The sequence below is a fragment of the Limulus polyphemus genome, unplaced genomic scaffold (genome assembly GCF_000517525.1).
Source record: "Limulus polyphemus unplaced genomic scaffold, Limulus_polyphemus-2.1.2 Scaffold1053, whole genome shotgun sequence".
In the NCBI taxonomy this organism is placed as follows: Eukaryota; Metazoa; Arthropoda; class Merostomata; order Xiphosura; family Limulidae; genus Limulus; species Limulus polyphemus.
Genome location: NW_013666663.1, coordinates 232,591 through 249,361, shown reverse-complemented (window position 1 = coordinate 249,361; position 16,771 = coordinate 232,591). Strand labels below are relative to the sequence as shown.

The 16,771-nt window shown below is 32.1% G+C and overlaps 1 protein-coding gene across 3 annotated transcripts; it reads left to right on the top strand.

The window, feature by feature from the left end:
* Nucleotides 1-315: 315 nt before the first annotated feature.
* On the top strand, nt 316-8,581 carry LOC111086376. 3 transcript variants are annotated; one of them, XM_022388968.1, is made up of 3 exons: nt 316-849; nt 5,624-6,328; nt 8,488-8,581. In XM_022388968.1, the coding sequence occupies exons 2-3, from the start codon at nt 5,717-5,719 to the stop codon at nt 8,572-8,574; spliced, it is 699 nt and encodes a 232-aa protein (XP_022244676.1). In that variant the 5' UTR covers nt 316-849; nt 5,624-5,716; the 3' UTR covers nt 8,575-8,581. The 3 variants fall into 3 exon arrangements, with proteins under 3 accessions (XP_022244676.1, XP_022244677.1, XP_022244675.1); XM_022388969.1 differs by lacking the exon at nt 316-849 and adding an exon at nt 2,365-2,428; XM_022388967.1 differs by lacking the exon at nt 316-849 and adding an exon at nt 4,286-4,361.
* Nucleotides 8,582-16,771: the final 8,190 nt, after the last annotated feature.

The following is a 16,771-nucleotide window of genomic DNA, read 5'->3' as shown; positions in this document are numbered from 1 at the left end:
TGCTTGGTATCTTTGGACTAAATCCCATGTAAGTAGGAGTTAAGCGTTCACACTTTGTTAGGTGCAATGAGTGGGTTTTACTTGGGACTGGTAGGAACTTTTAAGGAAGTTAGCAGTGAAGATGTGCGATTTGTTTGTAGAGTCTGCTGGTTGGAGGCTATCCTAATTAAAGTAAAGGCAGTATATTAAGAGAAGTTTAAACTGTGGGGATTTCACGAGAAACCTAAGCTTTTACATGCAAGGAATACATTAGCTAACAATGACATTTATGAAGTTAGAAACAGTACTGTTAGGGCTAAAAGTAGTGGATTTAACTGTAATGAGTATGTTCTATTGAGCAACAGATTTCAGCCCTTGGCTTGTGCAGATGAGTAACTATTGGAGGGAAGGGAAACAAAACGGACAGAATAGGATGTGAATGATCAACTTAAAGAGGTTACAATGATAGGTGATTCTTTGACAAAGTGTGTAGGTAAGATAGTCTGTGGGGTAAATAGGGAGAAATAATGAGATTATTCTACCCAGGGGCACGGGTGGAGGATACAACTGGCAGTAGGAGCTAATAATGTAGGGAAAGTTAGATCAGAGAAACTAATTGATAAGTACAAGGGGTTGATAAAGACATTTAAAGAAAAGGGACATAACTTAATTGTGTCAGGTATACTACCGAAAATTATTTGTGGGAAAGAAATTGCAAGCAGGTCACTTGGGCTTAATGCTAGCTAGTCTTAGGTTAATATGTAAGGATGAGTAGATTGTCTGGTTAGACTTGTGGGATCAGTATAATAGGAGAAGGGAGCTTTCCGGAATGGATGGTTTGCACTTAAATAGGGTAGGGACTGGCAAAAGGTAGGCTTAATTGTTACTATTGTAATGCAAGAAGTATAAGAAATAAAATAGATGACTTAGAGTGCTGGAATGGAGGATTTCTATATAATAGGAATAACTGAAACATAGTTAAATGTAGATGATTTTGATGACAGAAATTTCAGGGTTTTAGGTTATTTAATTTGGATAGATTACTAAAGAGAGGGGAGGAGTGGTTTTATATACATATAAAATGTGAGTTACATTCTGTCGAAATTGAGAATATCAAAGAGAATAGCAAGGAGATTGAATCCATTTGGGTTTCTATTAGCGGATATAAAGGGAAAAGGTTTTTAGTGGGGATCTGTTACATACCACCAGATGGTACTGAGGAAATTAACGAGAAACTTTACAATGAGATTAAGATTTCAGCTGTTAATAATGTCATAATTATGGGTGATTTTTGATTTCATGCACATAGATTGGAAAATGCTAGAGTCAAGCCATGAAGGACAAAGGTTTTTAAAAACTGTTCAAGATGGTTTTCTTCAGTAATTGGTCAAGAAACCTACTAGAAACAATGTTATTTTAGATTTATTTTTAATTTCTAATATAGAAGTGGTTGCATCTGGGTGCAAGTGATCATTGCTCTGTTAGGTTCGATGTTTTGCTGCATATAGACATTAGGAATAGTGATATTTTGTTTACACGTTTCAAAAAAGTAAATTTTGAAGAGATGCGACAAAAATTATTTGAGTTATTTGGAGAAACTAACCAAATGTGGAAATTTTAAAGATAATTTTTTTAAATATTCATGATACAATATTTCTTACATATTTCTTATACAAAGAAAATGATCGCTGCAAGTAAAATAGGTTAGCTTTCAAAAGGGCGCAAGGGATAAAATTAGAGAAAAGCACCACAAATGTAAGAAAGTTAAATTGACTGGTATGATGGGAGATTTAGAAGATTATAGAAGATCAAGAAAAGTTGGTCAAACAGGAAGTTAGGACATCAAAAAAGAAGCACGAAAAAAAGTCGGCTGAAAATGTAAAAATTAACAGCAAGGATTTCTTTAAATACATGAAGGTATACAAAATGTTAGGATGGGGTTGGACTTTAGAGGGATGATAAATGAAGGCTCGTATCTGATGATTATGAGATGGCTGGGTTATGAAATTCTCCTTTTTCTTCAATTTTTACTAATTAAGATTTAAGCAATATTCCCCACCTTGAACAGTTGATAGACAGAAACAAGATAAAAAATATCACATTAATTCTGAGCCTATAAAGAAAAATGTGAGAAATTTAAAGAACGATAAGGTTCCTGGGCCAGATGATATTTTCCCAAAAGCTTTGAAGGAGGTTAAGGATTGGAAGGTGGTTAATATTTCTCCTCTTTTGAAGGGAGGTGATAAAAATTGACCCAATAATTATAGGCTTATTAGTTTTACATCAGTTGTAGGAAAAGTTTTGGAAAGTCTGGTAAAAGATGCTTTAAAAAGTCATTTAACAAAGTGTAGAATTTTATTGGATGGTGAACATGGTTTCACTAAGGAAAAATCTTGCCTTACAAATCTTTCGATATTCTTTGAAAAGGCTACTGCTTTTGTAGGTGAAGGTAAGTTTGTAGATTTAATGTATCTGGATTTTCAGAAAGCATTTGACAAGGTGCCATATAAAAGGCTTTTAAAAAATTATCTGTATAGTTGTGGGGGGATACGTTAGCTAATTGTATGGAAGAAAGCAGTGGGTTGTTATATATGGAATTCAGTCAAACTGGATTAAAGTCACAAGTGGGGTACCTCAGAGCTCAGTCTTAGGACCTTTGTTTCTTTTGATTTACATCAATGACATAAGTAAAGGAATGGTCAATAAATTACTTCAATTTGCTGATGATATTAAGGCTTGGGTGTTGTTGGCTATGAAGAGGATGCTGCTACTTTACAAAATGATTTAGTGAGTTGGGCAAATAAATGGCAAATGGGTTTTAATTATAATAAATGTAAGATAATGCAGGTGGGTTATCATAATTTGAATAATAAGTATAATTTTGATTGGATTAACCTTAACAGTGTCATGAAAGAAACGGATCTTGGAGTAGTGGTTGATCAGTCTCTTAAGTCATCCAAGCAGTGTGGTTTTGCCAGTGGTAGGGCAAAAAGGATTTTAGGTTGTATCTACAGAAATACTGATTACAAGCCTAAAGAGGTTATCATTTCACTGTATAAGTCACTTGTTAGGCCACATTTAGAGTATTGTGTTTAGTCTTGGGCTACTTACCTTAGGAAGAACCCGAAATTGTTAGAAATGTTTCAGAGGAGGGTTACTAGAATGATGTTTGGGATGGAGGGGTTGTCATACGAGGAGATGTTGAAATCTCTCAAATTGTTTTTTCTTGAAAAAAGAAGAGTTAGAGGGGATCTGATTGAAGTGTTGAAGATTGTAAAGGGAATTGATAATAGTGGTGTATCATCTTTTTTCATACTTAACAGTGAGAATATTAGAACCAGGGGACAGAAATATATATTTTGGCAAGTTAGGAGTCATCTTCAGCTAGGACAGTTTTATTTTTTTAACAGGGTGGTTGGCTTTTGGAATGGATTGCCTTTGGATGTTGTAGAGGCAGTAAATTTAAGTTAGTTTAAGAGAAAGCTTGATAAGTATATGAATGATAAGGGCTGGATTTAAGATTTTTTAAAATTTATTTGTTAATAGTTTTAGTTTAGTTTAGAATATGGAACAGCCGAGATGGACCAATAGGTCTCATGTTGTCCCAGAACGTTGTATTATGTAATTTTTCCTGATGCAGCTGGTTTTTCGTCTGGATAGTACATGTGTTAAATTTCTACACCATTGTTCAACATCTAGGCATGAATGTGACCAGAAAATATGGTTTTACATGTGCAGGACACTCTCTGTTACCCTCTAGTTGTTGCATTATGTAACACCCATTGTGGTGTTTAAGATTGTAAAGGGAATTGATAGTGTTGATGTATCATCTTTCTTCATACTTAACAGTGAGAATAGTAGGACCAGGGGACACACACATAAATTTTGGCAAGGTGGGAGTCATCTTCAGCTAAGACAGTTTTATTTTTCTAACAGGGTAATTGACCTTTGGAATGGGTTGCCTTCGGGTGTTGTAGAGGCAGTAAACTTAAGTGAGTTTAAGAGAAAGCTTGAGAATTGTATGAATGATAAGGACTGATTTTGAGCTTGTTAACAGTTTTACTTTGGTTTAGAATTAGATGGACAAATATGTGTCTTGTTGTTCCTCACTGGACAACTACATTCTTTGATACATCGAATGGAATGGCTTGCACGCTTAACAAATTTCAGTTTCGTCAGGCGTGTAAAGGACACGTCACATCTTACCAAATGACTTACTGTAAAGATGCTCTGAAAGTAGTTCTTCCATAGGAGCGATACAGAATATCTCAGAACTCTATCAACACTGATTTTAAGTATGTAACATCAGTGCCTGGCTGGCCTTGCTTTTCGTGGTAACCATACTCCATCAATAGAAGTGAAATGTCATGAATTATAAAAATGTAAACAAACCACCTATACTAATTGTTAATTTAGTAGTATAGGCTAGCTTACCAGTCATTTGGATTTCAAATCCCATGAGTGATCATGAAATGCCTAATTTGTATACCAGTTAAATGAGCAGTGATGAATAACATTATTTGATAAGTGTTTTTTTTTTTTACCTCTTGTAGCTAAGGTGTTATCAGTAACAATTATACTCTGTCTTCGAACTGGTTAAATATGGACAACAATCCAATTGAGCCGTACATTTTTCCCTTTGAAAACATTCATAGTAATATGAAACTACAAAACATAAAAAGTTCACGAATATTTATTAGCTAACAACAAAATTATTATTAATAAATGAGCGTAGATTTTATTTTAGGGTATGGTGAAGTTAAATATTGGTGCCCTATTTTAGTACAATTTGGATATGAACAAGTAAGCCTTTCCTTTTAGTCAATTTGTCATAGTTGAATTTATATCTATGATAGTATGTTTTATATATGAATTATGGTAATTCTATAATTCTGCCTATAATAGTATATGTATATAGCAAGCATAGAATTTTGGTTCAACACGTTGCCGAACAAGCTAATGAGAACGTATTTTTTAATTGCATGATGTCTCTACGACGCCTTATGGCCCTGTAGACTGGTATACAACAAGGTCATAATGTGCTGGCTCTAAACTTTGTCGAAATAGCCAATATGACTGTTGTAATTCTTGCTAGGTCTAATGTATTTAAGCATATTATTACCAAATGTTTGCATAACATGCTAAAACTGCATACAAACTAGATAAACGAAATCTTTTAAAAATTCTTATTTAAGTAAAAGAGGTAAAAACATTTGATATGTGTGCTTACAAAAATAATAAAATAATGGTTCAAATAAAGAGAAGTATTCGTTTAATAAAATTTTTTCTACATTTCATTTATTACAAGTCACTACTGTTTGGATACTTTTATCAGTATCAGAACTCAGCTGGCCAACTGAACCACAATACTCAATTTTGTTTAAAATGCATCAATGAAATAGCAGTGGTGTAATTTACATGAATAATCATTGACAGAATTTATCATTTTTCTATTCGCAGTAAGAATCTAAAATGTATTGTCTTTTGTCAGATGTTCAAGTTTCTCATATTTGTATACTGAAGTTAATTAATTAGAGCAACAGTAAAGTACTTTTCATGTAGAAACTAAGTTAAAACATAATGAAAGATAGCATAGATTAAGCTTTTATTGACTGATATGTATATTTTTTCTGTTGAATTTGAGGAAAATGCCCTACTTAGTGAAGACAGTGGTGACTGTTCTTCATCAGATAAAAAATATTACGCTGTATTGAATGAAAATCAACCATTGAAAGGAATGAATAAAAAAAGAGAAAAGGGGACACCGAAAGCTACACTAACTTCGAAACAAACGTGCAGTTCTAATGAAAGAATAACAAGAAACAAAAAGATTCATTCAACTTTCACAACTGTTCAAAGGGGAAAATATTCTGAAAACGACTACAAAAGTACTTTTACGACCAAGTCCCATCAATTGTCATTACCATCAAAAGAATATATTTATTCATGCTCTGAAGAAGCTCGTGATTCTTTATCCCCATTTCTCGATGAAGACGGTTATCTAGAACACCAGAATAAATTGTCGCATTCTGTAAACACTCCACCAGTAACACCAAATTACTTAGTTTCTTCAGAACAAGAACTTTCTGTAGTATCTACGACAGACAATGAAGGTGAAAAGTGTCAGAACAGTTATATGCATAATTCTGTAACTAGATTGAAAGAAGCCAACTATAGAAACATTTCCACAGAGAAAACGTATAAAGAAGACACTACTTCAAAACAGACACAAGTTTGGACAGATGAAAATTTTTGTTACGATGAAAAGGAGGAAGAGGGTGTCTTCTCTTTACCATCGAGCTGTGAAGAACTATTCCCTATAAAAATATCCAACTTGGCTGTCAAGGAGGTAATATAATTCTAAGATATATAATAACATTCTTAAAATGTCTTAGAAAATGCTCATGGTAGGATGTTTGTAAATTTTTAAAACCCCCTTTGTATTCACTAAGAAAATCGCTTCAGATTAACAAATAAACGATTTTACAATAAATCTTGCTGTTGACATATAAAGAAGACCAATATCACTTGTGATGCACAAATAATTTTATTTAAACAGTTTGTGTACTGATATTATATAAAAAGTAATTAATTGTTGTACCCAAAACATTTTACTTTTTGGTTGAATTTGACCACTAAATATCTTACTTCTATTTTTTTTTATCTGGAGACAATTAAAAAAAACTGATAAATTTATATTGTAAACTTTGATCATAAGACATAAAAAACCAACTGGAAATGAAGGCTTCCAAAGCAGAACTTTTATCTTCTCTAATTAAAACTAAACGAATCACTAAAAATAGGAAAGGTTTAGGAAAATCAAAAAAGTATCCTTCATACTGACATTTAAAAACGATATTTTTCCAAAGTTATTATGTTTTAGGTTATAAACAGTATTAACAATACAGTAAATATAAATCATACGGTTAACTAAAGCCATTTTCGGTTATGAATATTATTCAAAAATACGCTAAAATAGTACTTCAAAGATATAATAAAATTACAAATTTTAAAATCAAATATGTTACTCTTGGAAAGTGCTTCTACAAAAGTACGAAAACAGTGTTTGAAACCACTTCATTATTGCTCACTAAATAATTTAAGTTATTTGACATCGAGGCTTGTGACAACAAAGGTTAATATTTTCATGATATTTGTAAGCAAAATTTGAAGTTATTTTGTGAGGTTATCTGGGTATAAATTAGTAATACACTCAGAAGCATATACCCTGAGAATTTTAGATGTTAAAGAAAAAGATCTTTGAAAAATAATAATATTAATACTAAAACTCCGTGATATTTTTTCAACAATATTCATCAGAATGCAATATGATTCTTAAAATCAAAATTATTTTTAAACTTACAAGTAAAATGCACTGACACAATACGACCAGATTTCATGGTATTTTGTACGATTTTAGAATAGTCAGAATCATAAATAAAACTAATTGTACGTGATTTGAAGTTTTCATAGACTACAATTAAATAACATGTAAGAGTGGACAATATAAGTTTGGTCTTTTCATTGAAGAGTGAACAAATTCGTGTCAGTCAGGTGCGGCCTAAGGATGCTCGAGGCAAAAACTGACCTTTTCTAATATTATGAAACGTATGTTATTAAATAAAGAGAAGAGTGAAAACAACAATCAACTCGTAAATATAGAACATAACAAAAATTTAATCAGAATCAGAATTTAATAGAATCAGAAACAAGAATGAAATCCAAAATAGGAATCGATGCCCGTTAAGGTGTTAACATTAGAACATGTAGTAGGAGACTAGATTGCTACAGTAGCTGGTATAAAAAGAAGTTTGAGTGACTATAACTAAATGAAAGAAGCTATATAAAAATCACATTGCAAATTCTGAAAGACGATAGTCGATGGAAACAAAGAACTGAGAAACTTAGTTGACGTGTCTGCAATTTTGGAAACTATTTTGTTGACATTAATAGAAAAGGGTATTAGGTTGTTGGTCTTGGAGGTTGATTTTACATTACATATTAGGGCGAGCTAATTGGTACGATCGAAATAGTGCTAGAAATTGTTTGTTTTACTGATCTTCTCAAGGATTTCTAATCGTAGAATAGTTTTGGGGTAAAATTGAAAATGCCCGGGAAATGACTAGAATGAATAGGATTGTCTATATATTTGGCGGAGATCAAAACTCTTTCATTAAAGTTGTTTTACCCCTCACATTAGATCTGATCGATAAAAGAGCAAAAGTAGTTTCTTCATTGGTAAAACTATAAACTGAACAGTGTAATTGGGAGAATAAATGGAATTCTGAAAATGCTTGAAAGAAAATATATAAATGCTGTACTGATTTTTTTATCTTAATAATAAGTACATAACTTTCACCTTAATCCCTAAAATGTATATCTTGTATTTTATACAGTATAATTTTGTTTTAGGCCCAAATTTATTGGTCCAAAGGCTGAATAAGGTTTTAACTGAAACTCTTATGAAATGTTAATGTACGATTTTTATGCGAATGCTTTATATTTCAGGATATGCTGCTGGAAGATGCCGGAAAAGGGCTGCTTTGTGATTTTTTTGAAAAGGAAAACCTCGAGACAGAGAGTTCTGCTTGTTAATTTTAATGATTAGCTGATGAATGAATTGTATTTAAGTGTTTGAAGATATATTATTATTCTTATGTAATGTAAATATTTAAGATATAATATCGTTCATCGTTAATGACATATAATCAGTTTTCTTTAAACATTATTTAAAAGTGATTCAACATAGATCTCTTCCTTTCTTAACATTCGTGTTCTAAAAGTTTCAAAGAATAAAAAATGAATTTATTAAATTTCCATAAGTGTCTTATTAACACCGACTTCGTAACTTAAGCATAAATGTGAGTAAATGTTTCACTCTATTTAGTAGTAACAACTTAAGTACATAGTTCGGCCCTCCAGTGGCTCAGCGGTAATTCTGAGGGCTAACAATGCTAAATATCGGGTAGTGGGCATAACATAGATAGCCCAATGCGCAACTTCGCGCTTAACAAAACCAAACAAACAATACGTTTTTCGTGCAATAAATACAAACCCAATTTATATAGTTTAAGTATATTGTTGTCATGGCTCGATTCTGTCACTGTGTTTGGTAAAAGTTTGAATTTCAAAATATTTAATACAGTTTTTAACACAGCTGTGTTCAATTTCAGTTTTACTTTCATGTCTTACCATATGCTTTTGTCAGATGTTTCTAAGTATTATTTTTAAACTTAGATTACTGGTCTAAATTTAATGCTGCCAATAAAGCTTTAAGTATTACCCAAAATACAAAGGAAGATTAATAACTTTCTCTAACAGTCTTATAGATATTATTAGTTTAAATCACAGTGCTTTATGAACATTAATTGCAAAACTTGGATAATAACGTATATTTCGCAAATAATAGATATAGCTACGGACTAATGACCACACCACGTTTATCAGTTCTATTTTCTGAAACTAGTTATGAAAATAATAACATTTGTTTTGAATGAGTACGTAAGTAACTTTAATAGAATTAGTAACACAATAAAAAGAAGATAAAATGCCAGCTCTTTGAGAGGTAAGTTTTAACTTTTATTTGATTTTTTAAAGACTGGCTGTACTTCCTTTGTTATCCAAAATTCGAATCTTTCAGTTAAATAAAAATGCTTGAAAATCACGTTCGACCTCGAATGTTTTTTCCGACATTCTTCATAATTAGTTCATTACGAACTATAGCAGCCAAGTTTCTGAAATGCTACTTATATACAGTAAAAAACATCCAACGCTGCGACGTCAAATGTTGAAAGCAGGCGAAGGAATATAAACTGATAGCCCACTTTTTGGTGTTTAACACTTCGAAATAAAATAACTGCTTGTTTAAATTTATATCGAAATACTTACTTAATAGTAAACAACATTAAAAATTGAAGAATTCTATCGTTTATAAAACACATTTTCTTATGACGTATGTAGGAAATTAATAATGTCTTCAATAACTGTAAAGTATTTTTGAATACTAATTTTAAATAAAATGATACCATTATTTTCAGAATAACTTGAGATTTACAACTAATCTGTCAATGCTTTTGTCATGATATTAATGTTCTCTAGAATAGGTCCATTCTACTCATTCGGTATTCATTTATCATTTATGCGCACTCTACATTTCATAATTTGTTTTTATCTTGCTTATATTTTGAAAAGTACATAATTAACAAAATCAACTGCGAATTGGACTTTAGTATCAAAAGTAATGTTTTGAGGTTTTAGAATACTGATCTAGCTTATAAAGTTCGCGTTCTTTAACATAGTGTCAAAAGGTACCTAAAACATTTTTACCCTGATATATACAGGGTGACTCATAATTCGCACAATATTGTCAGAGTATCGTGAAAACTAAAAAGATCGTGAAAGATGTTATGTGAAGAGAGAAAATATATGTGACAGAGACATTCTTTAATGCGCTATTTGGCCACCAGAGTGTCGTTAGTAGTGTCAACTGTTCAGCTTCCGGTTTTTTCTTGGAATCGTTATTCTGTCAGGGAGCCTGCTAGGGAAAGCATTAGCTGTTGCATTATTGTTACGTACGTTTGTGCCACGCAGCAAAATTAGCTCTGTGTGCTTTGCAAGCGTACACTTTGACATTCTTAGCACGTATTTTTTTTTTCTTCTGCTATGACTATTGAGGAAGCATAGATATCCAGTCTCTCTATACCTGGAAAACTCTGGTAGCCAAACATAAAAATTTTACCTTTACGTATCATCCTCCACATACCTTTGAATTTTGGCGACGCTCCTACAATGTTGCGCGAATTATAAATCATCCTGTATAGCAATAGTCTTGGCTTTTTTCTTCTCTATTAGGATAATTACGTTTATTAATAACTAGAAACGCCGTATAGCTATAATTTCTAATAAACATATATTTTAAGTGTTTTTTTATCCTTCTAATGTATTGTTGCATTTATTTATAATGAGACACTATAAATTTGAAAGAAACGAAAATGTTTAGCTTTTATTATTTTTACATATTTCAACGCCCCCCCCCCCCAGTAGTACAGCGGTATGTCTGCCAACTTACAACGCTAGAAACCGGGTTTCGATACCTGTGGTGGGCAGAGCACAGATAGCCCATTGTGTAGCTTTGTGCTGAACTTCAAACAAACATATTTTAATAGCTTTTGTTAATCTGTGCAGAAAAAGTTAGTATAAAATTTATTTTCTTCACGGAAAGAATAGATACGTTTATGCAAATATTTTTTAGGACTTTACCCTTTTTCTTGCCTATTGTTTCAAGTATAGAACCAATGGAGTGTTAGAAACTTAAGAACTAACACTGTTCTTGCGTTACATTCAATATGTACTTATTAAATTGTATGGTTATCGGAATGCAAAGATACAGAAATACGAACACTGTTTCAACTTAAAGGCAGAATATAAAACAGTAGATACGCAATTAAATAATTTTATTTATGAAAATAAAATAAAATGCAGTTAAGATTGTTAAAACCAGTGATAATTCTAATGTTTTCTACTTTATTTAACCTTGTGTTTACTTTGGAGGAACAAGTTTGTTTTCTTGTGTAATAGACATGCAGTTCATTATTCACGTGTAGTTATAATAACTGTTGTATGTTTAATTTTAGGTTTGTATTTTTATTTTACGGATAACTTTTGTATTGTAAGGACTATGATTCTTATTGTTTGTTAAGTAAAGGAGGTTAAAATGTTTTATCAAGCTATAACAATGTATCATCTTGCATGCAGTGTTTTTGAATTAAAAGTTTCATTTTCTGACTTCTGTAATGTTGTTTCAATGATATTTTAAGTAGCGTGTGGACATGACAGAGATTTGTATTTTCAATGGGCTGCTCCTACCTGTTTCTAGAGCGAACCGACATTTCGTTGTTTATGCCGAGGCCTTCACGTCGAAGAAACCCTCTGTACAGAGCCGAAACAGGCAAAAGCAGTCCATTCAAAAAGTTTCCCCGATGGAACATCGGTAAGTCTACAGACTTGCAATGCTAAAATCCGGGGTTCGATTTCCCGCGGTAGGCATAACATACAGCCCAATGTGGCTTTGCTATAAAACAAACACCCTAAATACCATTCAAAAGGCAAAACTCTGACTTTCTGTGGCCAATGACAGTGATTGTAATACGATCAAGCTTACTAATCCCTCACTGCTACTTTGTATTGCTGCAAGTTGTATTTTCAGTAAATAGTGGGTGTATTTTCCGAATTATTCAGAAAATATCGACAATGTGGAGAAAATAAGTAAAGTATAATAGAAACTATACTAATATATATATATATGTATATATATATATATATACATGTATATATAATATATAAAATCCTATCTTCTGAAAACGTTTGATTAATGGGTTTTCTTAAATTGACAAATGAAAATATGTATGCTAGCTTTGCTTCATGATAGATTTGTCGTAGAAGTCACGAGAAATTTCGAACTTTTGACAGAACTACAGAGTTCTTTTTCGAAGTGTACGTAAAATAACCTAGGATCATTGGCCATACTAAGTTTCGATCCACAAAAACAACGACACGGGGTATATACATACAGATGTCACATGCAATATGATTCTTTAAACAATAAAAAAAAAAACTTTTTTAGTGGGGGAAGGGAAGGGGTAGTAACAATTGTAGAACATACTTTATTTAACCTTCCTTGATTTGAAGGAGTGAAACATTAAAATACGTCTGGTAATTAGAGTAAGCTACCAGTCAGCCATATAAAAGTTATTTTGAAATGAGTTCGTGTTTAGTTTGCAGATTTGGGGTGACCTTCATGGGCAGAATATTTGTTCTTATGCAGTTTTTCCCTGATCTTGTAATCTCGAAACTACATTCTTACGTTGAGATCGCAAATCAAATTTAAAAGTGAAAAGCAATGCATGTTACAAGGAAATTATTGTTTGTTCTAGCGCAAAGCCACTCAATGAGCTATGGCTACCGCGGAGAATCGAACCCGGATTTTGGAGTTGTACGTCCATAAACTTACCGCTGACACACCGTGGGATTTATATATACATAGTCTATAAATTAGTAAATAGACACCCTGAGAATACCAATCGATTATCACCTTAATGCCATATGCAAATAACCCTCATATATATATATAGCTCGTAAATTAACTGTATTTTCATGGTGTCATATTTAAGTAATGGGAGGACAATCAAAGTCAGCGAGAAACTGCCAGGTTACTTGCAATAGTGAATAAAGTGATACATCAGTTCCAATTACGACTGAATGGAATAGTGTCTTTAAGGCCTGGTGCCCTAATAGAACATAACAGACTCATCGTGATGTGAGGTACAGTGTTGAGAATGATCCAAGGAAAGGTGTAGGTGTATCCCAATACCATCAAAAGTTAACCCCGTAGCATGAGCCACAGTGAGGGTAAATAGATTGAAGCCACTCTTCTCACTCCGGACAATATCGCCACCAGTTAGCATCACAGAAGCCACTGTCCTGTCCTGTCCTAAGCAAACAACTTCTATGAACAATATCATTCAATTTATTCGCCAAAATTGGGGATGTAGTCATACAGGACCATATTTAGATCTTCTAAGTATGATGTGTAATCGTGTTTCTGTTTTCTTAAATATTTAAATAGGCACTACTTGTGTATTTAATAAAGTGGTGTTCATTTGGAGTAGGTTTGTATTTATTTATTGATAGTTGTGTAAATATGCACAAATATGTATCAAGAAATACCATTTTGGTTTAGAAGAAAGTTATTAACAGACTTGGTTGTCCCTAAATTTTTAAAACTGCTGACTAGACAGAAAGCAACTAATCACTAGTACCCAACCACCGCCTACACGGCCACTCTTAACCTTAAGCCTTACTGTTTGTAGCTTGGCATGTTAACCATTGGGCCACGACCAACTCAGTGTTGAATTTAGATAACTTACTATCAGAAGTGTTAGAAACATATATTCTTCAAATAGTTTGCAGAGAATATGTTGATAATCAGAAGTGTTGAGACTAAATCTCAAATTAATCCAGGCTAGTGATTATAAATCTTTGAGCAGGTTAACTGGCCATGTAAAAGCTCAAATGTTATGTTATCTGCTATACAATAAATCACTATGCTAAAACACTATCATTCCAAATTATGCCTGAACTGTGAAGTACCTGAATTTGTCATCTAGTCCCTGTGTAGCGTAAGGTGTTGTTCAAACTGAAAACACTACATTTTCCGCAGAAAACTTCAATAAATTTTGAAAAATCATTAATAGACGTATGGTTCAGTTTATTTATTTTTAGCCTTTTTCATCTCACATGAAAATGTGTGATAAGTGAAACACAGTATATTTTGCTAAGTTTTCCAATAATAACTTTAAAATATTAATTACATTCGTTCCTATGTTCTTTAGCAAAAGAGTAATAACCCTTAATGTCAAGTATGATCAACATAGCATGAAATATTTTGTTAAAAAGTCGAAAAAATTAGTGGCTGTAAAATACTGTCTGATTGTATGTTATGAGACTTTTTATTGCAAAGAATTTAATCAATTATTGCATTTGTGAAGTTAGAATTTATTTTGCTGGCATTTTTTGAGAACATCAAAGCATCAAAAAGAAATGATAAATTATTAATAACTCTGCGTGAAATTTTCTGTCACTTACAATTACTTAAAAGGCCATCTTTTTGATATAGCTTATATATTTTTAGTAGAAATTGTATACACAGTGAATCGGCGTGCGTATAAAATTGCCATTTTCGATATAAGAACTACATAAAAAATACCATAAAATACAGAAATTGGACCATTGTTTTACATTTTACTATAATATTTCCCACATTTGCAAATTTTAAGGTGTGTGATCTTAATAGGTCAACCAAATATTAAGTGTACAGAAAACATGGCAGATTTTACAATTTTATCATCACGTTACGCTAGCTAGTAGAAACGTATAAACTGTTTTCCCTCGTTTCCGTTTCTGGAATCTTCTGCGCACATTTCATCCAGTTATTTTATTTTTAACGATGCATCAAATACAGCCCACGTAAATAATCATTTCGGTCTCTAGCGTCCTTTTAAGTTGTACACATATGTGCAGTATATTTATTTTGACTTAATACTGAAATACGTAAAACTGTCAGCAGAACTTATTATAGAGACGATAAATCAAAGTATTGTATTGATTGATATATGTTTATTTCTCTTGAAGTAATTACGTGCGTAAATTTTAGTAGACCATATGTTCTAATTTGGAATCGTGATACATTTGAAAAGTGATATGGTAAGAATTAGTCACGTGATTATGCTGTTTGCACTAATATAATCAAGTTTTGTTTACGAAGAAAATACAATTTTTGATATATTACTTGTTATTCTATATTTGAACTCCCCTATGAAAGTCATCACAACGAAGTATTCAGTTTCAAAAGTTTAAACTTATCAAGTATATAACTTGCGTTTAATCTAAAAAACACAAGATTATGTGAATAAAAGTGTATTACACAATAAAAGATACTATAGAATTATGCTATATATCATGGGGCAAATTGTACTAATAAAAATGACTGACAGAACCGTCAAATGAAATAAATAGGTTTAATCCTATAACTTACACGAATCCAGTTTTCGGTATATTTAGTATGTATAAAATATTTTTTAAATCATAAGACACTGCACTTGCTCATTTATTGTACAATTTGTGAATTACAAAAATAAATCAAATTAATTGTTATTTATTTAACTGGATATTGTGAAATAAATTACATGTATGATGTTATGAGTTGTGTTTTATCCACTACAGTGAACCTATGTTCATATATATATTTTGGAGAAATATATATGTGATAAATGCTCTACCGTTATAAGAAGCTTGGTCTCATTACTTCGGTTTGTCGCTGTTCAGGGTAACTGATGAGGAGTGGAAACCGGTATAATTCAGTGAAAAGAGATGAATCAAATGATAGATTGGACTTTATATTTATCTTTAGTATTATGAAATATAACTCTGATAAAAATGCGTTTATTCGTCAAGTTTCATAAATTAATTATATCATGAAGTTGCTCTATAAGAAATTACTTTAAATTATAACTAAATAATATTCTGTTAATATTTTATGAATAAAGTAAGGAAACTGCTAGAAAGCGATTTGTTTACACAAACCTTTCTTTTCATTATGCAGGAATCTAGTATTTTCTGTTTGGGAATTATTTGAACACGAATAGGAATAAAGAAAGTTCCTTGTATTTATTTGCTTATGTCACCTTTTTAAAACCGTGGGAAGAATCTTCTTCTTCATCAGACTAAACCAAAGAAGATAGAATTTTTTCGCGACCGGCAACGTTCCAGTCCAAGGTGACTGTGTACAATTCTTCCTGTAGCATGCCACATGCTGCTAGTGTGAGCGAGTGTAGTTATGCTTGTGACACCTTATATGGTTGCGTATCACGATAAAGTAGGGGATATTTCTGGCAGCAGATGCTACGTTTTGCAACCGTGGGTAGTATGGATCCTTCCTCTAATATACCTTCTGTACTAGAAGCTTACCGAAAGAAGCAGATGTAGCTTTATCGATTACAAAATAATAATAATAAAAAAAATAAGTGGAGATTTTATGAAATAAAGAAATATAATGAACTTAATCTCAAAATTGATGGCTCATCACCCAGTTTTAACAGTGTAAGAATTGGAATAAAAATCTATGGAATAGTTTAATTTTGAGTTTTACTGTGCACGCGCTGGGTTCTTTGCGCAGACTGACGTGCAAGTTACAAGGGTAAAAGTGAAATGAAACAAGAATGGGGCTGGTTTAGGG

Coding starts and splice junctions, on each gene's coding strand:
- LOC111086376 (XM_022388967.1), top strand. Junction 6,329..8,487: donor CCAACTTGGCTGTCAAGGAG/GTAATATAATTC, acceptor TTTATATTTCAG/GATATGCTGCTGGAAGATGC.